Below are 26,397 nucleotides of genomic sequence, written 5' to 3' on the forward strand. Positions count from 1 at the left end.
CCTTGTTGCCAGCCCTTACCCAGCCTGTAGCAACCATTTTTACACTCCTCCTTCTTCAGGACACTCACTGTGTCAGTGGCCCACTGCACTGCACTGCCCTTCTCTGAGATCAGCCAGGCCAGCTCACACAGTGGCCTTTCTGGCAGGGCAGAGAACTTCCCCTGACTCCCAGTAGCACAGCAGCAAAAATAAAAAAAAAGATTACTGATTATAAAACATAGCCCTCACCTTGTCTTCTGCTTCCCCTGCTGCTGCTGTCAGCCTGTCACAAGGTGATAATAAAGTTGCAGCCCTTTTTTTTTTTTTTTTTTGCTGGCTGTAATTTGATCTCCTTCCAGCAGAGAGAGCTTGTCCCTGACATCTTCAGATTCTCCGGGATGGGGGAAGCGAGGAGAGACTGAATCAGCAGAGCCCGTGGGGCCTGATCAGCAGAGGAGGTCTCACTCTCTTGCAGATATGTCCAGTAGGTAAGAAACCTGATAGAAATTTAGAAGGGGAGAGGGGAGCAGTCGATGCTAGCAGTGGCCCGAATTTTGCGAGGCTCAGGGCCCCTGTGGCGCCCCCTTTTCGATGCCTTTGGTGGAAAGAATGCAAAATACATTTACCAAGTGCCAAAATTGTAGCATTTGTGGATTCCCCCCTCCCAAAATATCTCTCTCATTATTCTCATAGGCCCCCTAAAATGTCCTGAAATGTTGGTATGGATTGGATATAAAACCAAAAAGTTATTAGGTGACAAATTTGCGTGCGCATATTTGTGCAAAACATAGATTTTTCCTCTCCTCTATCCCTCCCCTACCCCCCCACCCCACCCCAAAAAAATAATAATCCCCATGTCATGATCCTTGTAGACCACTCACATCTCTATTTGTAGTGGCTCAGGTGTAAAGGCAAAAAGTCATTAGGTTGTGTAATTGTGTGTATCTGTTCGTGGAATATGTGGATCCACCAAATATACTCCTTTTATGATCCCCATGAAATCCTCACATATTCTTAAAATCTGGTATGGATTATATGCAAAACAAAATATTAGGAGGTGGACAACTGTGTGTGTATATTTGTGGGGTACCTGGATCCCAGGGAAAAAAAAAACAAAAAAAAACAACTATTAGGATTTGTTCTCTCTGTCATGTCCTGAAAATTTGGTGTGGATCAGATGGAAAGGAAAAAAATGATCAGGTGGTGTAACCTGCAAAATAATTGTAACCACATATTTGGGGAAAACGTGGACAACCCCCCCTGCACTCACAAAATACCCCTTTCTCCTGGACCTCCTGACATCGTAAAAATTTGGTGTCCCGAAAATGTAGTGTGAATCGGATGCAAAACCGAAAAGATGTTAGGGGTTGACAATTGCATGTGCATATGCGTGGAATACATGGATCCCCCCCCCCCCCCCCAAAAAAAAAGAAAAATACCCATCAGGATTGTTGCATGCCCACTTCCATGTCCTAAAATGTGATGCAGATCAGATGTAAAACTAAAAAGTTATGAGGAGGCATAATTACCAAAAAGTTATTAAGTGATCTAATTGCATGCGCATATTCATGAAATATGTGGCTCCCTCCTAAAATTCCCCTTCAAGATCCTCGAGGACCCCATGACATGTCATACAAATTTTATGTGACTTGTATGCAAAATGGATGCCAAAACCAAAAGTTATTAGAGGATGGCAATTGTGTGTGGATATTCATTGAGTAACTAGATTGGAAAAAAAAAAACCCCAACCAGGTCTGCATTTTCATATCCTCTGACATACTCTGAAAATTTGATGTGGGACGGGACAGAGGGAGAATGATTTCCATGGACATTGCCACAGTGCTTTATTTGGGCTTTTACCCCGCCAAACTCTGAAGAAGTACATTTGTGGGCAGGGTCAGAGCAGGGTTTGGAGTAACTCGCATTGCTTTTGCATTTTCAAAAGTAATGCACATAAAGGTGAATTATCAAAACCTGACACGCACCAAAACCAGGAGATACGTGAATATGTCGGGCTGGCGTGCGCCAAGCGGATTTTAAAATCCACCCGAGTACACGCGTATCTCCCACCGTGTGCACAAAACATTTTCCTAAAAAAGGGGGCGGGGCTTGGACAGGGCACGGGCATTTCTGGATTTCACATTCAAACCGGCACGTAAAATATCTTTCGTGCACAAGCAGGCGCTGGGTTCCCCTGCCACGTAACTTTACCTCTGCTATAGATGGCGTGTAAGTAATAAAATAAAGATTAAAAAATAGTTTGGCGGGGTTTTAAGGGTCGGGGCTAACAGGGGAGAAGGGAGGCTATTAAACTAAGGGGGTTTGGAAGTCCTAACCCTCACCTGCGAGAAAATGTGCCTGATACTTCACTTTCGATGCATATCCAGCATGGCTCTCTGCTTCAACAGCATGGGAGAAGAAAAACAACCAATAAGGGCTGAATAACATAGTCTGGGTAAAACAAATAAGCATGGGTGTAGCTTGCTTATTGCGGCGGCTACTACCCCTAACTAATCAAGCTAGATATTTCACTTGGATGCAGCTCCATCACTGCTCTCTACATTAAAGGTGGGGGTGGAAGGGAAATAGAACCAAGAGCTAAGAGAAACAGATAAGTATGAGAGAAAAAAATGTGTGAAGCTTGCTGGGCAGACTGGATGGGCCATTTGGTCTTCTTCTGCCGTCATTTCTATGTTTCTATGTTTGTAATGGCGTTGGCACACGTGGCTTTTAAAATCCCCCCCACTTACACGGTAGAAGCAGCGTTTGCACATATAGGCGGGCGCCCACTTACAATTGCACACACCTGTGTACGCGGTCAGCCTATTTTATAACATGCGAGCATATACGAACGACATGGGCGCGGGCTGATGAATGTGCACGCATGTGTGCCTGCCCATCTGTTTAAAAGTTACCATCCCTCTGTATTCCCCCTCCCAAAAAAAATAAAAACCTATGGGGTAGATTTTATAATCTGCGCGCATGGGGTACATTTGTGCGCGCAACCCGGCGCGAACAAATGTACACCTGATTTTATAACATGCGCATGCTGCCGCGTGCATGTTAATAAAATCCAGGGTCGGCGCACGCAATGGGGTGTACACTTGTGCACGCTGAGCCCTAGGGGAGCCCCGATGGCTTTCCCCGTTCCCTCCGCTCCCCCACCTTCCCCTCCCTTCCCCTATCTAACCCACCCCCCAGCCCTACCTAAATCCCCCCCCCCCCACACACCTTTATTGCAGGATTTACGCCGGCGTAACTTACGTGCACCGGCCGGCTGCCGGCGCACCATTCCCCGGCACGACCGCTGTGCTGGAGGCCTTGGTCCCGCCCCCGAACCGGAGCCTTGCCCGTGGCCCCGCCCCTTCCCGCCCCTTTTTCAAAGCCCCGGGAGATATACGCATCTGGGGCTTGTGCGCGTCGCCGAGCCTATGCAAAATAGGCTCGGCGACGCGCAGGAGTAGGTTTTCGGAGCCCCTATGTGCAGACATTGGCATCTGTCAATTTTTGTGGGTAGTTTTGGCAGGATAATGTTCAAAGAGAAAATACATGCAGTGGTGGACTAAGACCCTCTGGTGCCCCCACCCCATAGACTGACTGATATATAGACTAATATACAACAGTCAGCTTACAGGGGCATATGATCAGGTTTACATTGGCTTGATAGGTAGTGCTGTGTTTGTTTTCCCCTCTGCTTTTAAGAGATGAATGTTGATTACTTAGGTAGCAAGCTTAAAAGGAAAACCTTTCGGAGTAAAACCTATTTGTTTGAAAAGTGCACTGGAGGAAAGGTAACTTGTAGAAGGGAGCATGCAGAAAAATGATGAATTTTTTACCAGATAAGTAGAAACCTTCTGCATGTAAGACACTTGACAGATCAATTATTAACCGGCATTCAGCGGTGCCAAGCCGTCCTGTGTTGATAGCATTATTTATTTATTTATTTATTTGGCCCAGATCTATTTCAAGACATTAGTGCTGACATTTAAAGCCTTACTTGAAAAAATTGCCTCTCATATTACCCACCGTCGAGATGGCTTAGATCTGGTCAGCCGGCAGCTCCTTCCCTCGGAATAGGCAAACAGGAAACGTGCAAGGAAGCCTTCTCAGCTTTATGGAGTGCCCGTCCTAAAAAAATTGCAAGTAAGGGGAGCCTCTCCCAGGTGCACAGCGCTTATAAAGCTAGGGTTGTTTTACAGCAGCTTTCTAAAATTCATATTCACGTTCTTATGTGTAAGGAGGGTTAAGATGCCTGATTTTAATAGAAACTGCCGTAATACAATTTTTAGATTTCTGCTGCTTTTCAGCCTGCTAATAGTTTGGCATGTTTACAGGTATTCGTAATCTTTGCTTGTTGCAATCGTCCTGGCATTTTGTATCTTTATGCGCTCTTTTCTTAGCCTATCTTTTGTGTTTTTTTAGTTATTTATTTATTGTCTTGGCCATGTTTTCCTTGAAAATTGTATTTTGTGCTATTGTGATTCCCCTTGAGCAGACCTTGGAAAGGCAGAGAGAAACTTTAAATAAATACATGCTTATTTGTTTAGATACCTCCTGAATGCAGGGTGCTTAACTGCATATGGAAATAGATCACTGGAATTAGCATCAATACAAAAATTAAAAAAAAAAAAACAGGCACAAATGCAAAAAATGTTAAAAATAGTTGGAAAAGTAAGAAATTGTCAGCAATTACTATAAAAGGGCAATCATACCACGTGTGACCAAATTTTAGAAAATTTAAAACGTTTTCCGGTGTTTAAACCACGACCCTTTAAAGACTTTAAGTGACGAACTTTAGAGTTCTCTTAAATTTGGTCACACATGGTATGAGCATCCTTTTATAGTGATTGCTGTTCATTTCTTACATAAGGGCAATAACTTTGAAAATAACATGCGGGTACACATTGGCGCATGTGCGCTAGCGGGTACCCAGGGACGTGGCAGTTTTATAACATGCGCGCACATATGTTATAAATGCAGTAGGCGGTGCATTTTAAAGGGGCACACAACTAGGCATGTAAATGCCGCTCCTACCATGTAAGTCAGGGAATTTAAAAGGGGCTCATGACCAGTTTCACCAGTTTGCCCACTTATGAGCCAGGTGCTCCAACCCCCCCCCCCCCCCCCCCCCCCCCCCCCCCCCGGTTTAATAGCCTACACTCCCTCCGGTTACCCCAGACTCTTTAAACCCCTCCGAAACAACTGGTGGGGGTTTTTTTTCTGACTTACACCTCCTCCATAGCAGAAGTAAATATATGCAGCAGAGGATCTGGGTGTGCACTCAGGTGCATAGATAGATAAGTGCCTATCTCTTGGCCCCGCCCTGGAATGCCCCGAGAATACCCATGTCCCACCCAGGCCACACCCCTTTTTGAAACTCAGTGAGATGAGCACACATCTCCGAATTTTGAAAATAGGGTGGGTGCATGTACTCCCGATTTATGCGCACGTCCCCTAATTGATGTGCACGCCGGACTTTTAAAATTCACCTTTAATGCCTCTGGCTCTCTGCGTTGTTTTATTTTTTCAATGGAATTAGCTATGTGGAATGTTATGGGATTCCATCAACTTCTCCATAAGCACAACATTAGAGGTAACCCTTCATAAGCCAGGTCTTGTGGTCTTGAAAACTTATCATACCATTGAACAGTTCTTAGATTGGTCCAATAAAGGATATTAAAACCTGCATTAAATCAAGGAATGGAATGCAAATTCCTCCTAGACAAATCTGCCTGTTGGTGTGTTGATTCGGCTGTTGGCGGTAGAGCGGACTCAGACTAAATTTGGATCGATTTCTCCATCTCTGAACTGCCCAAGTGACCATGAGAACTGACTTGCAAATCCAGGGAGAAGATGTAGATGGGATTGGATTTACAGCAGCAGTACTAGTTAGAATGTTATCAATTTGCTTATTTCTTGGCTCTTTTGATCTAATTTCTAGGACTCCTTTTTTTCCCTAATATATTTTATTTCACACTGGTTAAGAATAAAACATCTTTTATTGAGTATCAGCTTGTTTTTAATTACATTGAAGGGTGAGATATTGTATGCCCTGATCAGGGTGTTTTATTTATGATATTGGATGGAATTCACCTTGTACAAGCTGAAGTTTATAACATTCTTTAGTTGTGAATGATTAAAGCCTTATTAGCAACAGTGGGAAAGGTTTGTGATATGGATCAGCCCAGCATGGCCCCGATTTGCTTCAACTCATACTGGTGGAACGGCTAAGGGGGAGGAGTTTTCAAAACCTTTTAACATTGGGATGACCACAGCAATGAAATAATCAGAACAAAGGAATCATAATGGTTTTCTTTTCTGCTTATTGAGTTATCTTAAATTGTTCTTGCAGATGCTTTGAAATACATGTGTAGTTATATAAGGGTTTTGCTAAACCACTTTCATTTTCCCTTATCATATAATGCATTTTGTATTTCTATGTTGGGGCTGGGTGGAAGGCTGCATGGATGCTTGTTGGTTCATTATCACCAACCTGTTAAACTTATTTGTCCATGTTTGCAGTCCTCATGAGCAAAGCCCTGCTCTCAGCCTGGTTCAAGCCGTTTAAAGCCCTGCACGCCTGGCCCCATCAATGGTAAAAGTAACGGGAAAGCCATGGTCGGGCTACAATGTGACTAATCTTCCGCCTTTCACCAACTACCGTCTGAAAGTGGTGACTTGTAATTCTGTGGGCAGCACGGCCTCTGGATGGATCAACATCACTACGCAAAGGAGGGTAAGTACTAAGAGGCAGCTGATGTCTGGAACAGCCATCAGGTTTTTTTTTTTTCCTTCTGTGGTGAAGTAATAGGTGTGTGAAAATAAAAACATGTTGCATTAAAGTGTCAACGTGAAGTAATAGGCTCATAAAAAATGTGCTGCATTAAGATGTCAGGAAAGGTGAAAAATGATTATGAGGGGATAAAAGGTTCTAGTGCATGATGTATGGAGGAAGCAAAGAATGTTTAAAAATGGCATTTTGTGGTACCTTTGCATTTAGTCATTTTGGTGATATCTTTGCAGGTGAAACAGTAAAAAGTTGTTTGGGGAACTCTGCAAAGCAATAGGATTGGTTTTGGTTTAGTTTTTTAGATAAGCATCCTAGGAGTCAGTCTTAAAGCAATCCAAACTATAGGAAACATTTCACAAGACAATTCGAATGTTGCATAATCATTGTCATGGTATAGTGCCAAAAGCATGAAAAATGAGCATGTCCAAGGCATATATACAACGTTGCTTTCATCTGATATAGTAGTAAGAGACCAGTGTTTGATTATATACTAATGTACTACACTACTGATTGATTAGTCAGAAGAGTGAGTTATTGGGCCCAACTTAGCATCTATCAGGTCTATTAAATATCTTTGAAAACAAACTAATGGGTCGAGGAAGAGCTTAGAAATAAGTGGGTGCCAAATGGGCACGATTCACTTTTGAAATTGTCTAGTTTGGGGAAAATATGATAACTTCTTTCAATATTTTAGCCTCAGTTGCAATACGTATATTGATCTGATGTGAAGAATAGCTTCTCAGTTAATGATGTTAATTCTGTTGTACCAAATGTAACAGTGTGAGACAATGAATTTAGATCCAATAGAGAAGTCAAATAGTGCCTCTTTATTTAGAACCCATTGTACAGTGTATACAACTGCATATATAGTAGAATCCGAGCCTACCTTTGAATGCACCAGAGCAGCAAGGTTATTCAACCCCCTCCCCTAATGATCCTAACCCAAAACAGACCCTCCTTTTCTGCAGAGCTATATGAGGCCAGGCCTGGTACCCACATTAGTAAGGACCTAGGACCAGCCACGCCTGCCGTGCTCCAGTATATTTTCACTTGATTTTTCCTATCCCTGAAAACAATCATTAAAGTGTCATTGACCCCATCCCCTTCAAGAAGCCTTTCCATTGTGTTTGTTCTTTTCTGCTGATTTTGAACTTATTCAGAACTAGTATTCGGGCAACCAGGTGAAAATACTTGTCTGGATGGAGAGTATGTTTTAGATCTCAGCCGTTTCCTCAGAAAACTAGCTTTGACTTTGGGATCAGGGATGTGCTTTCATTACATACGAATGAGCAAAACATGATGAATACAGGCAACCAGAACCTGCTGGCCTCTCCCCACATCTGCTCCCTTCATAAATGCATCCACATTCATTCCAGTAGCCACAGACAATATAATTGAGATTCAGTAAGGTTGCAACTTTAATAAGCAAACAAAAATAACCAACTTCTCTAGCCAATGATTAAAATGTCTAATAGCCCCATTGGCCATTCGCTATGCCCCAATAGAATTCACCACCCTCAGGCCAAGCCAACCTGTATGCATTTGACAGCATCTTGCTGCCACCCCAGGAGGCCCCCACCACATTCCAGCAAGCCCCCACCCTCTTCCCACCGATGTGAATGAACCCAATGTCATCAAACCCATATAAGGCTTCTGGAATCGACCATGCAGACCCCTGGCCAAACCGTCAACACCAAAACATACTCAGGTATTCCTCAACAGGCACGGAATAGGCAACCTATCCTGTGACCCCAAAAAATGCAGGCTAAAATTTCCAAACAGAACATCCTCCAAGACCACTTAAAATGCATTATTTAAAAGATCCTGATCCATAACGGATAAATGAACCCTATCAATGTGTTTGACACACATCAGAGAAACATCCCAAGCCCTCATGTGTTTGATGTGCCTATCCCCTTGTGCTCGCAGCCAGGAACCAATTTACTGGTTAACCTTAGCCTGGCCACAACACCAGATAACTGGATCCAGACAAGCAGGCCTTGGTATACTGTCTGACCAACAAATGATTGTATTAGGCAGCCAACCTATAAAGGTAGATACATCCTTCAGCACTGCATCAAACAATTGGCATGTCCATTTTCCTGATTTATCACATTCCTTGCCGCCCAAACCAGTGCACTCACAAGCCATGCTACAGCAAGCCCAAATGTGGACTATAAGGACGCTGCAGAGCACGCCTGTGTGCCCACACAATGTAGAAATGCCATACAATCCAAGCATGTCTGTCCCTTTGACATGGACATGAAAAATATAAACCATACTCAGACTTTAATTAAGAACTCCCAGTTCTAACATAAGACTGAAAGGCCCCAGATTTCCACCACCCCATGCGGCAAAAGACCCCCTCTGACAGATCAGATAGCACTGCAGAGGCTGCTGCACCAATCTTAATTGAACCGGTCCTGTAACGTTCCGTCTGCAAACCCAAGAACACTAACGTTTTTCACAAAAATGCAAATTGATACCGAGTAAGGGCAGAAGAATTGGAATGCACCAAAAATTGAACACCATCTGCAGGCCTTAGAGACAAAAATTCCCACACAGCCACAAGCACATGCAGCCAGCCAACTCACCGATGCAAATACCAACCAGGTTCCCCTTCCAACCTGATCCGTCTTAGATCGATGAAGCTTCAAATGAACCTTCTCCCCCTCAAGAATCACAGGCTCGAACAACAATCCCGTGTACATCTTGCAGCCCACTGCCCTATTCACTAACTCACCCACCCCTAGATGCTCCAAAACCCGCCAACACAAACACCACTCTGAAACAGCACAGCTCATAGCCAGACAAATTCCCAGATGTACAATAATAAGTCATGAGTGATTGGCAATCTGTTGTCAGAGGCCAGTGTTAAACCCTTTGAGCATCCCGCCAAAGGCGTAGTGAGGTTCTCCGGCACCCGGGGGCCAATTCTATTTATTTATTTATTTTATTTATTTATTGAAATCTTATATTTGCAGCTGCCTTGCGCAAAGCATTCACTGTTGTCTCCCCTGCGGGGTCCCCCCTTTTCTCCTCCCCCAGTCACCACATGGCACCACCGCATGGGGTCTCTTCACTGGGGAGGGACGGGAACCCCTGCCAGTGCATCCCATCTGGTGCCACCATGCAGGGCCAGTGCTAACTTTTCTGTAGCCCCGTGCAACCAATTACTGGGCTGGCCCCTCCTCATTCTGGGTTTTTTTAAACATTTTATTTGTATTTTTTTTTTTACTAAGGAGGGTTAGTGCAAGGGTATTAGGCACCCTTAAGTAAAATTTACAGCTTTGTGCCCAGCTTTTCCCCATCACGGCTCTCTCCACACACAATTTCAAATTAGGCATTTATAATAAAGATTCTACATGAAAAAAGCACAGTCAAAGTACAGTCTTTTGAAGTAAAAATATCACAACAGCATGAATATTATGTTTACATGCATGTGGTGCATTAAAGCCAAAAAGACATTTGTAACACATTTGGTATTAGGACTATTGTAAAGCATTTTGATTGTGGGCTTGGTCTTCAGAAAGCCATGAGCAAACTAAATTACAATTACAATATAATAAACCTCCCATTCCAAAACAGCACTAACCGTCAGCACTACTCAAAGTTAGACGTCATAGTTGATAACACATTGAAATCATCGGTTCAGTGTGCTGCAGCAGTCAGAAAAGCAAACAGAATGATAGGCATGATTAAGAAGGGAATTGTGAATAAAACGTAAAATGTCATAATGCCTCTGTATCGCTCCATGGTGAGACCGCATCTGGAATACTGTGAACAATTCTGGTCACCACATCTCAAAAAAGATATAATTGTGATGGAGAAGGTACAGAGAAGGGCTACCAAAATGATAAGGGGAATGGAACAGCTCCCCTATGAGGAAAGGCTGAAGAGGTTAGGGCTGTTCAGTTTGGAGAAGATACAGCTGAGGGGGGATATGATGGAGCTCTATAAATTCATGAGAGGTCTAGAACAGGTAAATGTGAATCGGCTATTTACTCTTTTGAATAATAGAACGACTAAGGGGCACTCCATGAAGTTAGCAAGTAACTCATTTAAAACAAATCAGATAACATTTTTTTCAATCAACACACAATTAAGCTCTGGAATTTGTTGCCAGAGGATGTGGTTAGTACAGATAGTGTAGCTGGGTTTAAAAAAGATTTGGATAAGTTCTTGGAGGAGAAGTCCATTAACTGTTATTTATCAAGTTGATAGGGAATAGCCACTGCTATTACTGGCATTAGTAGCATGGGATCTGGGTACTTGCCAGGTTATTGTAGCCTGGTTTGGCCACTGTTGGAGACAGGATGCTGGGCTTGATGGACCATGGTATGACCTAGTATGGCATCTTCTTATGTTCTTAACCATATGAAAAGGTGACCATGCAAACATTACACTAGGCCTTAAAACACCAATATACCTTCTATTTGGAAAACAGAAAAAATCAAGCTTCAAAAGATCCCTACATAGAAATGACACATTAGCAAAATACTTAACCTTAATCTCACATGCAGAGCACAGACAGACCCTCACCAAATACGGAAAAAAGTGATCATAAATTAGTAATACAAACGTGCAGACAAAAACTGAACTGTAAACCATAATAGGCCAGACTATGCATGCATTTCAACAACGGAAAAACAGAAACATTACAATTCTTCATAAAACATCAAACAATAAAATCAAGAAATATAAATCATCAATAGAAGTAAAATCATACTAATAAAAATAATATTTCAAAAAAGCTGACAAAAAGAATGACATTCAATTAATAATATAAAACTCATACACCACCCAATGCTTAAAACTTTAAAAAAGATAAAACCCTTGCTGTCCATACCTGGGATCTTTTGATTTCCAGATACCCTGAGATTGTTATGGATTAGCAGGGGAGAGGAGACGAATTGTTGCTAACAGTCTTCTCTCTCTCATATATATACACATGCTGAATCACAGAATATGCTCTCACACAGACACAGACATGCTCTCTCACACATACAGACATGTTCTCTCACATACCTACACAAACAGAAATGATCTCTCTCTCTCTCACATACACACAGGCATGCTCTCTCTCTCTCTCTTTCACACACACATACACACAGATATGCTCAGTTCCTTCCCCCTCTCCATCAGACACATTCACTTCTTCCCATCAGAAGCAGAAGTCCAGCAGGCAGCCTCCTCTTCTTGAGGCCACGGGGGCTGATGACGCACTGTTTCCTGCGTATGTGGGCAGGGGGAAAGCAAAGCAGTGTTGATCCTCTTGTGTCCAAGACCATGCAGGTCCAGGGCTGATGCTTCCTCTTCCTGCTATGGCACGGAGGATACGCTGTTCTTTTCTCTTGCCATGACTGCATGGCCTCTCCTTCTTTCCGCCCGCATAGACCCACCACTTCCTTTTCTGGGCTGCATGGATGGGAAGGAAAGACCATGCTATTACCACGTCCAGACCAGGGGCATTCTAGGCCAGGGATGAGCAAACTTTTTCAGCCATGGTCCCCCCTTCCATCAATACAATTTGTTGTGCCCCAAGCCCCAAAAGTTGGGTTACATCATGTATATATTATATATATATATATATATATATATATATATATATATATATATATATATATATATATATATATTATATATATACATGCATACACCAACCAATCAGCTGTTGAACCGTTTGCCAAATACCAGACAATAACACTGCCAACCAGAAGCTCAAAATTCCAGTTTTCATTCTCTTGAGGTTGCCGAAAGGATCAATAAGAATCATCAAACAGGGGTGTAGCATCCATTTTGGACAGTGATACACAGACACCACCAACTTTAGAAAGGTGTGTGCCATGCACCACCAAATTTGTAAGACTGTAGTCACTGGAGGGATCCCATCCCGTGCAGCGGCACAAGTGAAAAAGATCCCTCGCTTGCTGAAGGATCATACCAGGCTTAGCGGCCAAGTGGAGGAGGCCCAGGGATCTCATCGATTTCAAGCCTGTGAGTGTGTGTGTGTCTGATTGTCTGTCTGAGAGGGAACCAGCATGCATGAGAGAGAGAGAGGCGTTGTGAGTGTCTTTACTCTCTGAGTGAAAGGAAGCCAGTGCATGTGTGTACTTGAGAGATAGGGAGCCAGTGTATGAGTGCTTGAGAGAGAGGGAGCCAGTGTGTGTGTATTTGAGAGATAGGGAGTAAACGTGTGTGTGTGCACTTGAGAGATAGGGAGCCACTGTGTGTGCTTGAGAGAGAGAGGGAGCCAGTGTGTGTGTGTCTGTCTGCACGAGAGGGAGCCTGTGCATGTGTGTACTTGAGAGATAGGGAGACAGTGTGTGTGTATGTGATTTTGAGAGCGAGGGAGCCAGTGAATGTGTGTGCGCTTGAGAGAGAGGGAGCCAGTGTATGTGTTTGCGCTTGAGAGAGAGGGAGCCAGTGTATGTGTTTGCGCTTGAGAGAGAGGGAGCCAGTGTATGTGTTTGCGCTTGAGAGATAGGGAGACAGTGTGTGTGTATGTGATTTTGAGAGCGAGGGAGCCAGTGAATGTGTGTGCGCTTGAGAGAGAGGGAGCCAGTGTATGTGTTTGCGCTTGAGAGAGAGGGAGCCAGTGTATGTGTTTGCGCTTGAGAGAGAGGGAGCCAGTGTATGTGTTTGCGCTTGAGAGAGAGGGAGACAGTGTGTGTGTATGTGATTTTGAGAGAGGGGGAGCCAGTTATGTGTTTGCGCTTGAGAGAGAGGGAGCCAGTGAGTGTATGCGTGTGTACCCAAGAGAGAGGGAGCCCATGTGTGTGTGTGTATGTGCTTGAGAGAGAGGGAGCTCATTTGTGTGTGTGATTGCTGAAAGAGAAGGAGCCTATGTGTATTCCTGAGTGAGAGAAAGCTAGTGTGTATGTGTGTGCCTGAGAAAGAGGGAGGGAGCAAGTGTATGTGCCTGAGAGAGAGTGTGTGTGTGTTTGAAAGAGAAGGGAGCCAGCATATGTGTGTGCGTGTGCCTGAGAGAGAGGGAGTGAGCTAGCATATGTGTATATCTGTGAGCCTGTGTGAGATTTGAAAGAGTATTTATGTATGTCTGTGTGAGCATTGGAATGAACATGTACATATATGAGGAGTACATTTGTGCACCTTTCTTCCCCTCCCACTAATCCATGAAAATCTCAGGGTGATTGGAAGTAAAAAATTCCCAGGTATGGAGAGTGAGTGATTGTTTTTTTACTCTTACTGATTTTAATTAATTGGGTGTTATTTGATTTGTATGATGTTTTGAAATATTTTATTGGTATTAGGGAAATGCAAAAAAAAATAATAATCTATGCATTTTTGTTCTGGATATAGTTCTGATATATTAATTATTTTTAATAGTTTGGTTTTACTATTATAATTGATGCTTTAGATATTTTTATTTTATTGTTTGATGTTTTTCCATTGGTGCACTATATACAAAGTATGACTGATTGCGATTTCCAGTTCAGTTTTTGTCTGCATGCTTTTATTTATGGTCTCTTGATTCTGTATTTAGTGAGGGTCTGTCTGTGTTCTGCATATGTGACGAAGGTGAGGTATTTTGCTAGCGTGTAGTTTCTGAGTAGGCATCTAGAGCAGCTTGGTTTGTTCTGTTTTCCTGATAAGTGGTATGTTTGTGTTTTAAGGACCGATATAATATTTGCAGTGCTGCCTTTTCATAGGTAGGCTGGTTACTGTTTGAGTGCTGGTAGTGCTGGTTTGGATTGGTAGGTTTATTATATTGTAATTGCATTTTAATTTGCTCATAGCTTTCTGAAGACCAAGCCCACACTCAATTTGCGTTACTATAGTCTTAATACCAAATGTTCCAAATGTCTTTTTGGCTTTTATACATGGTTTTCTGGTTGACACCACAGCAGTGCATGTAAATATAATATACATGTTGTTGTGATAGTTTTATTTCATGTGAGTGTTCTTTTTCATGTCCTTTCTACCATGTTATTTTTGTATCCAAGTTGTTTTCTTCCTTGTTCACTGTAAGACATATTTCATGTCATTTGTTTGATGGTTTAAATGTAAACCGAGGTGATTAGTAACTCTGTTACCGGAACCTCGGTATAAAAAAGATTTAAATAAATAAATCAATAAATTAATTAATTAATAAAATCTTGCATTATAGATGCATAGTTTTAAATTGTGTGTGGAGAGGGCTGTGGTGAGGGGAGGCCTGGGCACAAAGCTGTAAGATTTACTTAGGGTGCCTAATACCCTTGCACAGGCCCTGTTTAGAAAAAGAATACAAATTAAATGTTTTAAAAAAAGAAACGGAATGGTAATTGCTCACACAGGGCAGCAAAAAGCTAGCATTGGCCCTGCTCAGCAGCGCTCTGTGCTGATGCGCTGAAGGGGGTCCCCATCTCTCCCCAGCGAGAAGAGACCCCGCGTGGTAGTGAGTGGGAGAGATGGGTTGAAGGTATGGAGAGAGTGGCAGGGAGGGGTGAGTGTTGAGAGGGAAGGGAAGGGGTGAGTGGGAGGGAGGGGGTGAGTGACTGAGAAGGAAGGGGGAATGAGGAAGTAGAAGGGGGGAGTAGGAAGAGAGGTGTAGAAGGATTTTGTGAGAGAGGAGAAAGTTGGTGTGTAACCTGCTCCCCCTCCACTCTTCTCCACGACAATCTCAGGGTGACTGAAAGTCAAAGTTCCCAAGTGTTACTTCAAACGTTTTCTGGCAGTGAAGGTGTTTGTGTGGCTGTTACGGTGGTGACACCAGAATTTGAATTTTCTTTTGTATGGTGAGTTATTGTGGGCTGTCTCTTGGAGAGTGCACCCCTTTTGGGTACCTTAGCAAGAGCAGCAGCGCAGGGGGCGAGCAGCTCATCCTATCCTATCCTATCCCTTGCCTCAGGCAGCAGATTGCCATGAGCTGTTCCTAACTGCCGGCATCAGTAACCGATAGATTAAAGCTCTGTTCCTGCTCTGGGCTGCTAATAGTCTGAACTACTTCCCACAGCCTGACATCATCATCAAAGGCCGGCTCAGTGTTGCAGGTGTTAGCATCCCAAAGGAGACATTTTGAGCCTGGCCTTTATTGATGATGTCAGGCTGGGGAGGCAGCTCAGAGAGTTGATCACATGGCAGCAGCAAATTTTTTGATGCACCACCAACTTCAGCAGTCACCCTACGCCCCTGCACACAAACACAAAGAGAAGCAGATACCACACCACATCCCGACAGGTACCTCACAGCAATAGCAGCACAAACTCCTTCTACTGCCAGACACATTGTGAACTAACACAAAACCCTGCAAAAAAATAAAAAAACCACTCAGAATCTATACAGCAAACTTATAATTTCGTAACAGTAGTAACACCAAAGAGTCAAATAACAAGAACCCTACCTGTGAAAAAGCAGCACTGCAAATATTGCACTGGATCCCAGAATATGAATACATCAACTACCGGGGAAATGAAACAAACCCGATTGCTATAGATCCCTACAAAGACATGTCTCACCTCGATCACACACACGAAGCAGAGACATACCCTCACCAAATATAGAATAAAGGATCACAAATTAGGACCAGCAATATGCAGACGAAAACTGAAATGGAAACCCCAATAACCCAGACTCTATATAACAATCAAAAAATAGAAGCACCATTCCTCATAAAACAAATAAAATCAAGAAACAAAGCATAAATTATAACTAATATAATAATATTTTAAAACTACTGACAAATAGAATAACTTCTATTAATTAGTCATATACATTTTTCTTAAATTTCTCAAACACCAATAAAATATCTCAAAACGGCACATATATCAAATAACATCCAACAATTCAAACTAAGAAGGATAAAAAAAGGCCCTAATTTCCATTCACCCTGAGATTGTCGAGGATTAGAAGGCTAGGGGGACACACAATCTTTATCCTCTCTCGTTCTCTTACAAACACACACTCACACACACACTCACACTCTCGTTCTCTTACAAACACACACTCACACACACACTCACATTCTCTCTCACACATACACTGTCACATGCGCATACATACATGCTCTCCTACACACCCACACACAGGAACTAAGACCCTCTTACTCCCCCAGATTCCCATGTAGACACATAGGGCCTCAGCTACTCTCTGTCGACCCCAGCTGTCTCAGGGAACCTTGCTGTCCCCTTGGCCATGCCCCCTGATGATGTCATCTTCATGCCAGATAATAGGGCTGCCGCAGGAAGAGGGTTGCTGCCAGCAGATTGCCACCAAAAGGACAAATCAAAGGAGTTTATCCCTTTCTGTGCCCTTTCATGGGCCCTGGACATTCAATATCATTCTCTGGTTTGCATTTAGGAGGTTACTTTGGTTGGGGGAGGGGGGGGGGCTGCTGTTATGGTACCTGATCTGTGTGGTAATCATGTAATTCGAAGTATGTTATTTATTAACTGATTTTTATTGCTAGTATTTGTGATTATATTGTAATTGAATTTTATATTATTATATTGTAATTATGTATTGAACTGTGAATTGTAATTTTCTGAAGTAAGCCACTGTGGACAATCGTTTTAGATAGGAATGGGGGAGAATAGGTCTAACTAGATGACAGATCCTATAAAAATGTATTATGCCAGACCAGCAGCGCTCGACACCCAAATACTTATGAACTACATCAGTAAAGGGTTTTTTTTTCCTTCCTAGAATGGCATTGTACACATTACAGAATGTGCATCTCATCAGGGCAATTCAGTTTCCAAAGGGATTCTATCCAGATAAATGGCTGTTTACCTATGAAGAAAGCCTCTTTAAAAATTGTTCTTCCCCTCCCGCAGTGCGGGGGAAAATACACGGAGCAAGTACTTTACCGCAGGAAAAAGGAACAGCCCTGCGGAGGGGGGCTGGAGCAGTGCACAAGGCAGCCCCGGCAAAGGATGCGTGGGGCATTTATTTTGAACTCCCTGTGCCTAGTTCCCAGCAGGGAGTTTCCATTTGAAAATCAGCTTGCAGGAAATTAAAATAGCTTTCACAACGAATAAAACAAGGACAGAATCGGTGACGCTAGCAGTAAGAAAAATTGCAGCAGAAAGTATTATTGATGGTGGACTTTAGCAGTTTGCAAATGTTAGGGACTCCAAATGTCTCTGCTGGATTTTAGAAAAAGATGCTCTTTCTCGGGGCTTCCCAAACTTGTTCTGATGAGCCCACAGCCGATCAGGTTTTCAAGATAGCAGCAATGAATATGCAAGAAATAGGGTTGGGTTTTTTTTCATACACTGGTGTCCTGGTGTTTTGTATGCACACTTCTCTCATGCATATTAATGATGGGTACCCTGAAAATCCAGCTGTCTGTGGGGTCACCAGGACAGGCTGGGGAAGCCCTACTAATGCATAATTTATTAACCACACTTTCAGTAATTTTAAAAATACATTGGTCAAAATGTTAACAATGGTTTAATGAATGCTGATTACAGGTGAGTTTGGGAAAACATAATTCTAATAAGCATGCATGAAAAACCATGCATCTAATAAGCATCCATCAGATCTTTAGTTTTATGCTGTTGATGTATAATATGGCTACATATGTAAATTCTGAGCTGTTTCTTGAATATATTTATTCATGGTGTAATCTGATTCCTTTTGTTTGTTTTTTTTTTATAGCCTTTTTCTTTCAGATAAGCTGCAGAATCAATAAAAGGAGCATCAGAACACCAGTGATCAGATACAGCACTGCAACAGGACTTGGTAAGTAATTTGAACTTTATCTACAACATGGTCATCCATTTTAAACCACTACTTCAAACATTTGTAATTGTTAATTACCAAGAGAAAATACATTTTTTTAAAACATGGAGTATAGAGTTTAACATTTGAGTTTGGAAAATATGGGTTTTGCTAGCCTTGGGCATACAAGGTTCATGCCCTGAATCTAATGGCCAGTGACTAATCTCAAACAACTGTTCTGTTTATTTCTCTTCAGGGAACAGGAGGGGAGGAGATGGAAAAGGGAGAAAAGCAAGTGTTCATTTCTCTGTAGTATCTGCCCCACCCTCAGCCTCCTCTCCCCACGGGAGGGGAAAGGGGTGAGACTCAGCAGACTATAAGCAGCCTGTGGAGAGAAACAGGAGCAGAGGGGCTAGACAAGGGAGCAGAGCGATTTCTTTTCTGTTCTTCTGTGTCCTGTGTTGTAATTTCTCAATCCTCCCACCTGTCCCCTTATGTCTACAGGAAGGGTGGGGCTGGACTAGATACAGACACAGCCACATCCTGTGGCCTCAGGATTTAGGATTCAGCTGAGGGCAGAATAAGGGAGACGGAAGGAGGCATCCGAGGGCACAGTCAGGAAGCTGTAAGTGATTGATGGGGAAGGAGCGGAAGAAAATGCTGAAAATGGATGAGGTGAAGAGGAAGTGAATGCTGGTGGTGGGAGAGGATGAAAGTTGGAGGAGATGAGGATGGGGTTGGATGTTGGGGGGAGCACATGGAGGGGAGGTAAATGTAAACTTGGGCTGTCTGAGGAAATGAGAGAACCAGGAAATGGGGATGCATGAGAATCATGTGGGAGGAGACGCATGGAGGGGATGGGGTGGAATGTAGGGGCACAGTACAGGGGGGAGGGAGAACAAAAGAGGTGGTAGTAATGGAATGGAAGTGAGCCAGAGGTGGAGGGTTTATGTGAAAGAAAGCCAGAGGTGGTGATGAGGGCAAAGAGAGCCATAGATTGGGTGTGTGTGTGAGAGAGAGCCAGAGATAGTGATGTGGGTGAGAGAGAGAGAGAGAGAGAGAGAGGTGTAATGGAGTGATGGGAAATGAGAGAGAAAGAGAGAGAGAGAGACAAATCCAGAGTTTGGGATGAGGAAGGGCTTAAGAGAGAGAAAAAGGGGTGATGGGGAGCATGTATAATAGAGATTTAGAGAATTTATTGGAGGGAGGGGGAGAGTATGAAAGGGGATGACTGGGGTGAGAGTGAATCAAAGGCAGGGTAATGTGGAGAAGTAGATTAGGGGATAATTAGAAGTAAGGGGAATCAGAGTGGAATGAGTGAGGCAAACTGGAGGGAATGGGAAAATGCGAGTTGAGGTGAGTAAAATGAAATGATTGAGGGAGGGTGAGAAAATCAATATGGGGGATGGGGAATGATGTGAGAGGAAAGAGGCTGTTGGGAGAGAAGAGAGCCAGATTAGCAGGAGATTGATGGGGAGAGTAAACTAGTGGGGGAGATAGAGGGAGAGAGGAACAATGGAGCGGACAATTGGAAAAGTGAAGGGTTGGGATAGGGAGAACTAGAGATGTAGGAGGAGTGAGAGGCTAGAGAGAGTGAAGTGATGCTGAGGGAAGGGAGAGATTTGGAGCAGAAGCAAGGGAACTGAAGGAACGGTAGATGAAGGGAGGAAGTGATGGAGACAGGAGATCCTGGAAAAGGAATTAGGAAAAGACATAAGGACATCATGAAAAAGAAATAAAGATCAATGCAAAAAAAAACAAAAACACTGAGGCATAAAGGTAGAAAAACGTATTTTACTTTCAGTCCAGTGAATGAAATATACAATACGGTGATCTAGTAGCTGTATGGCTCCTAGAACAAACTGTATTTTATGCACACTGTGCTGGCTTTTATTGATCAGTATAAGTATTATCCATAAATGTTATATTTGAGTTCTCAAGACCACACAGGTCTTTTCTTCAGATGTGAATATGTAGTGTCCAAAAGACTGCAGTGTCTATTTGAACACTGTTCCTAGAAGACAAGTAGCTTGGTGTCTTTTCACTTTGCCATTACTAAGTTCATGCTTGATGTGGAGGTTTTGAGCTAAATGTTCCTATATGTTGGACTGGTATATGATTAGATTTTGAAAGTTGATATCTGAGTCTGTCTAAAGCCCATTTGAGCACATATTGAAGTCTAATACCACTCCTGTAGCTATTAAAACATTTAAAAAGAAAATTCTCGAGAAATATATTGAAAGATATTTTAACTGAAGAAGGTTCCCTCATCCTTTTTTGTTTGTAAGGATGGAGTGCTATCATTTGTAACGGCACCAGTTTTGCTCCATGTGGTGAGATACTATTTTCTGTCATCAGATTAACTCTCCACTACAGTACCCTGCCATCACCAATGTGCAACAGTGACCATGGTTGATAGAAGGAGCACGTAGCCTGCCATCAGACCTGGCTATGTGAGCACCTGCACTTTCACTGGGAATTCGAGATATTACTGTACTTGAAGCTGTCGGCCAAACCTAGCCGCAAATTCATTCTGTGATGCCTCTGCATCTCTACCTTCCATTACTACCTCTTCACTTCATCCTAGAAATTCATCTCCATCATCCCTCTATTTCCATCTCTTGCCCATCCTTCATCCCTTCGCCATACTCTCATCTTTAAAGTTCTTCCTATTCCAACATATTACCATCTTGACTGTCACCTCCATTGCCATCTCTCTGATTTCCATTTCTTCCTCACTAGATCTCTCCCTGCCCTTTGGATCTCCCCCAGCCTCTCTTTTCCTGTCTCTCTCATCCCAGTCTCTCCCATGTTCAATCTCATCCCCCTCAATCATTTTCTCTCTGACACCTCACCTTTCATTTTTCCCCCTAACACCCCTTCTCTTGTTCTTCCTCCCTCAATCCCCCCCCCCCCCCGCTCCTGTGCTCCCTATTTCCCTATTTCCCTATTATCCCCACACCGGCTCGAGCTCTCTCTGCAGGTACTGTGAGGCCCATGAAGTAAGTCAAGTACTGAAACCTGGCCCCACAAGACAAGTCTGAAAATGGAGGAAATTGCCTAATGAAATATTAGATAACTAAATATACTCCTCAAAACTATTAGAATGACAATGGGCTCAGGTCTCGTCTGGCTACGTACGAGTAAGTGTCAAATTATTACCGATTTGAATAAATAAAACAAAATCAAAAAGGAAAAAAACTGAAAAGAAAAATCAAACAAAGCAACGTTTTTTCTAGTGCACACACTAATGCCAATATTATCATGAAATACATGTAATTAAGAACAAATGATCAGAAGTGCTTCCAGCTTCTTGGTATTTTTTTTCCCTAATCCCCAGTACCAGCACAATACAACCAAATCATTTACTAATCTAATTTATTTGTATTCATTCTATTCTTTAATAAGGATCTATTCAAGAAGCTCCTGCAGAAAAGAATGGAACAAAACCAACAATGACCCCGTTTTACACTGAACTATGGTTTATAACATTAATGTGCGGTCTGGGCTTGATCTTGTTGGCCATCTTCTTGTCCCTGATACTTAAAAAGAAACTAAGTATGCAGTCTTATGCAAGAGAAAGGCCTCCTTTGGTCCCACTCCAGAAGAGAATGGTACCTGCGAGCGTCTACTCACCAAATGAGACATACACGGTGAGTCAAACTAATTCTGACCAGAAAGAGAGATTTATTTTTAGCATTGCAGATGATTTCTATTAATGTCTCAAGCCATTCCATTTCTGGAGCATAACCACATAGCTCTGTATTTCAACGCAATCTATCTTATGATAATTAGCAAACAAATCATGGCTAAATAATTTAAGATGGAAATACAGCACCCGTACAGATGATATTAAGAAAGTGTGCGTCGGTTCGCCAGTCGAGTCCTGGACTCATGCTGGTGTACGGCAAAGCATCGGGCATCCCTGCCACATGTGCTCATCACCCACTCAGCAGTGGCCAGGGCTTGGTGCTGTTACTGCTGGGAATTAGCAAAAATCTGAACTGGATAAGGTGCTGGTTCACGTAGTGGGAGAAGGTAGCGAATCTGACCAAGCGGAAAATAACTTCAATTTCTGTTCTTCATCAAATCTAAATGCTTAGGGGAGAGTGTTAAAGGCACAGCTCTACTATGAGGCTTTTACGTGATAAATTATCATCTGTTGTTGATATTTTGGATGGTAGTTATCTGCCATGAGCAGGAGGGCTGGTAATTATGGCAAACGATACGTTCTTATAATTAAATAAATATATCCAATAAATCTTTATTACCCAACTTGCTTTGAGGCTGCTGCTGATTTTTAGGGACATCGGCATTGTTTACTCAGTTGGAAACACGCATGTTGATCTTCTACCTCCGTAAACATTGCAACCAGATCAGACCTGGGAACAGGTCGGAGCCAGCTTTACCTAACTTTGGAAATGCGGAGTAGTCCGAGTCAGGTGAGACCCAAGGTGAATAGATGAAAGAGCAACTGATTCAAAGCGCACTTAATCGCGTTGTATGTGCGCTGAGAGAGAAGTTAAATGAGAGACTTGTGCATGTCCCTGGAAACATATACAGAAACAGCTATGCATATTTATTTTATCACAACTGGCAGGAAATGACAGTGAGCTGATATTTCATACAGCACATTTAGAAACTGCTAGTAGTATAGAAAAGTAAAAAAATACCCAGATAATAACTAGCAGCATCTAGGGTCAGATGTGCTACGCTATTTTCACAAAATGCAGAAAACCCTTTACAACCTCTGGCTCTTAGTGAGTGTAGTGACAAGCTATATACATGCTAATGCAACATATCAAGCTGTCTGTCATGCACTGTACTGACAGATTGTAATTTTACTGCGGATGTCTATTTTTGTGTTTTCTCTGAGAATATAGAAGCTCGTGTTGTTTTGTGGACTATCTGCAACATATATTTCCACTTCCTCTCTTTGGGAGACAAATGGGTAAGAATTTCAAAAGCAGTGAGACACTTAAGGGGCAGATGCACTAAGCTTTCTCCCATAAGCACAAAGTGGACACAGAGAGTCCACTACATCTGGTCCTTTAGGGTATTAGGAGAATGTTTTAAGGTATTGGGGAAGCTTGCCGCATTAAGGCAGGCAATATGAGCCTCAATGAGAAGCATGCAATGCAAAGATCAAGGGATCATAAAAGTGTATTATGGGATCACAAGGTGCATTCTATGTAGTGACAAAGCCATTACGTCTACGTGAGGATGTTACTTCACCAAGATTTGATTTCTATTTGTTCCCTGCCTCTCCATTTTCCTCTTTCTGAGCAAATTCAGTGCATGGTACTGCAGCACTGATGGAAGCAAAGTGCTGCAAGATTGGTTTTCCCTCTGTACTCTGCAACCTTAACTTTCTCTGCCTTATGGCTTAAATAGAGAAAAGCTCTCTAGCTGCTAATCCTTTCAATCAGCAGCCTATTACACTCATTGTATCTCCTGGACAAGCTGCTGTCACATCATCTTCAGAAGCAGCACAAGCCAGAGATAAGGTAAGCCTTCACCACGCAGAAATCACTTTACTTGCTGTAGATATTCTGCACCACGAGGAAACGGTACATGAAGGGCGGTGCTATTTGTGGTTTACTATCATTTTCAAGGTTGTATACTGAACAGATGATTTGGTTAAAAAGTGCATGTACTTACATGCAAAGCAGTTCTAGGTTGAACGGGGAAGCTTTTCTCTCTGCAGTACTGTTGAGAAATGGTCAATGAGATCTCCAATGGTTTGCTTTCTCTTAGCTGCTGTTGTTAACACTACTGATTTTACTAGGTTTGAATATGTGTTTTTTACTGAAGCATTACAAGGCAGTGCAATGGGATAATGTTGGCTTGCTAGGCTTACGTATTTATTTCTTTGATAGAGTTTTCCTACGAAAAGGCACAAGGTGGATTCCAAAGAAAAATGTGAATTGCTGTTCCTATGTCCTGAGGGTGATACATTCCCCAGTTTATATGTTCTTTATAACAATGCAGAACTTAATAGGTAGCAATAAGCAGTGTACTCTGATTTCATAGTATAAGGATATCTAATAATAACATAAGCAAACATGGCAGATAATAAAGTAGATGACAATAGATACCAGGAGTAAGAGACACCACATGTAACATGCAATTAACACGACACAATTATAAAAATGTTATATAACCATAGAATGAGTTTACTGATGGATCATCATCATATAAGATCCACATGACTATATATTCTCGTATATTGATCGGCAATGGAATATAATCATCTGCCAGACAATTTTATTTTTTTTTTAAAGATTTTCTCGCCTTACGCTTTGTAAAACAATTGTCATCAACATACTAGTAAACCAAATTATCCAGGGGCAATTAAAAGTTCCAGCTGTTAAAAATCTTGCAATGCTCAGCATCAAAGAGATAAGGAAGTAGCTATCTCCTTGAGGAACATGATGAAGAGGATTAAGCCGCCTGAATGAAGCTAAAGATCATCCCCTCGATCTCAAAGTTTGGGCGATGTGCCTGCTTCTGAGGTTCCTTACTGAATTTCTGCCTTGCCACAGAGAGCAGAACAACTATTTTATTTATCACAATCATAACCAGCTTAAGTGGATTGCAATATAATATAACCATTGTTTAATTACAACCAACATTTAACACAAACATTAGAATAAAAACCATTTAAAATAAAGCAATTCAAATCCTGTCAAACGCTTGACAAAAAAAACCTTAAAACCATCAACTTATCTCAAATCTGATGGTAAAGAATTCTATAAAACCGGCACACTCACAGAAAACACATGCTTATGTGTCTCTTGATGACAAGCTTCATTTTTAGATGGAATCAATAAAAGATCTGAGGATCTTAATGATCTATTTGGGCAATAGTTCTGTAATTCATTAGTCAAATTTAAGGGACCCATGTCCTTCATGACCTTTAAAGTCAATACTAGTACCTTAAATATAATTCTCTGGGTGACTGGTAACCAATGTTAATTGCTTTAGAATTGGTGTGATATAGTCCCTTAGACTACATGATGTAACACGCTTTACCATTGCATTTTTCAGCAGCTGCATGACCATGATCTGCCAATCAGACCAATATATAAAAAGCTACAATAGTCAACTGTTGTTAAAATAAATGCCTGAACAATACACCAGAAATCATACTTTAACAAGATATATTTTATACATCTAGCAAGACGCAGCTTAAAAAATGCAGATTGTAAAATCAAGTTCACTTGTGAGCACAAAGTCAGACAAGCATCCAATTGAACACTAAATAAATTAATAAATAATAAATAAATAAATAAATAGATTTGAACACCTAAATTTTTGACACTCAGAATAGTCTAGAGGAACTCCATTTATCTGTAATTTGGGCAATCCTAAGTCAGGTGACAAATATCCCACCCAAAGGGACTTGACTTTAAACAAATTAAGTATTAATCCATTCTGTCCATGCCAACAATCAATCGCTTTCAAACAGTCAAGCATACTAGTGAAGCTGAAGTCTATATTCTTAACAATAGGATAAATCATCTGTGTTTCATCAGCATACACTCAAACAGTTATGCCATAACTCTCAATTAATTGACATAGCACCCACAAATAGATATTAAACAACACTGAAGAAAGCGCTGAACCTTGGGGCACATCTGACTCTATGGCCATTCGCACTGATTGAATGTTTTCTACATACACTTGCTGTTGACAATTTGTTAAAAATAAATTAAACCATCTGAGAATGCCCCTTCTTATCCCAGTCAATTGCGTCCTCTCAAGTAGAACAATATGAGTGGCAGGGTGGAAGGCAGAAGAATTGTCTAGGGATATCATAAATGCATCACTTCCATTAACCAATTCAAGTAATAACTAAGATAACAACAATGTTTTGATACTGTGATTCTTAAGGAATCAATAATAGAACGAACTTAAACAACCATTTTCTTCTAAAACGTCATTAAGTTGTGATAAAA

General features: G+C 42.0%; 1 protein-coding gene across 4 annotated transcripts in view; it reads left to right on the forward strand.

Moving 5' to 3' along the window:
* The first annotated feature begins 353 nt into the window (after positions 1 to 353).
* The window catches only part of LOC115088491 (usherin-like), a 54,880-nt gene continuing 28,836 nt past the window's right edge, over positions 354 to 26,397 (forward strand). For 2 of the 4 annotated variants that reach the window (XM_029596755.1, XM_029596758.1), the window contains exons 1-4: positions 354 to 467; positions 6,502 to 6,715; positions 18,374 to 18,457; positions 21,845 to 22,089. In XM_029596755.1, the coding sequence (XP_029452615.1) occupies positions 6,688 to 6,715; positions 18,374 to 18,457; positions 21,845 to 22,089 (357 nt within the window). In that variant the 5' untranslated portion in view covers positions 354 to 467; positions 6,502 to 6,687. Of the gene's footprint in view, positions 468 to 4,011; positions 4,123 to 6,501; positions 6,716 to 18,373; positions 18,458 to 21,844; positions 22,090 to 26,397 lie in introns of those variants that run through there. The other 2 variants (XM_029596757.1, XM_029596756.1) reach the window with 2 other exon arrangements.

This window comes from Rhinatrema bivittatum, chromosome 3 (assembly GCF_901001135.1).
Source record: "Rhinatrema bivittatum chromosome 3, aRhiBiv1.1, whole genome shotgun sequence".
Lineage (NCBI taxonomy): Eukaryota > Metazoa > Chordata > Amphibia > Gymnophiona > Rhinatrematidae > Rhinatrema > Rhinatrema bivittatum.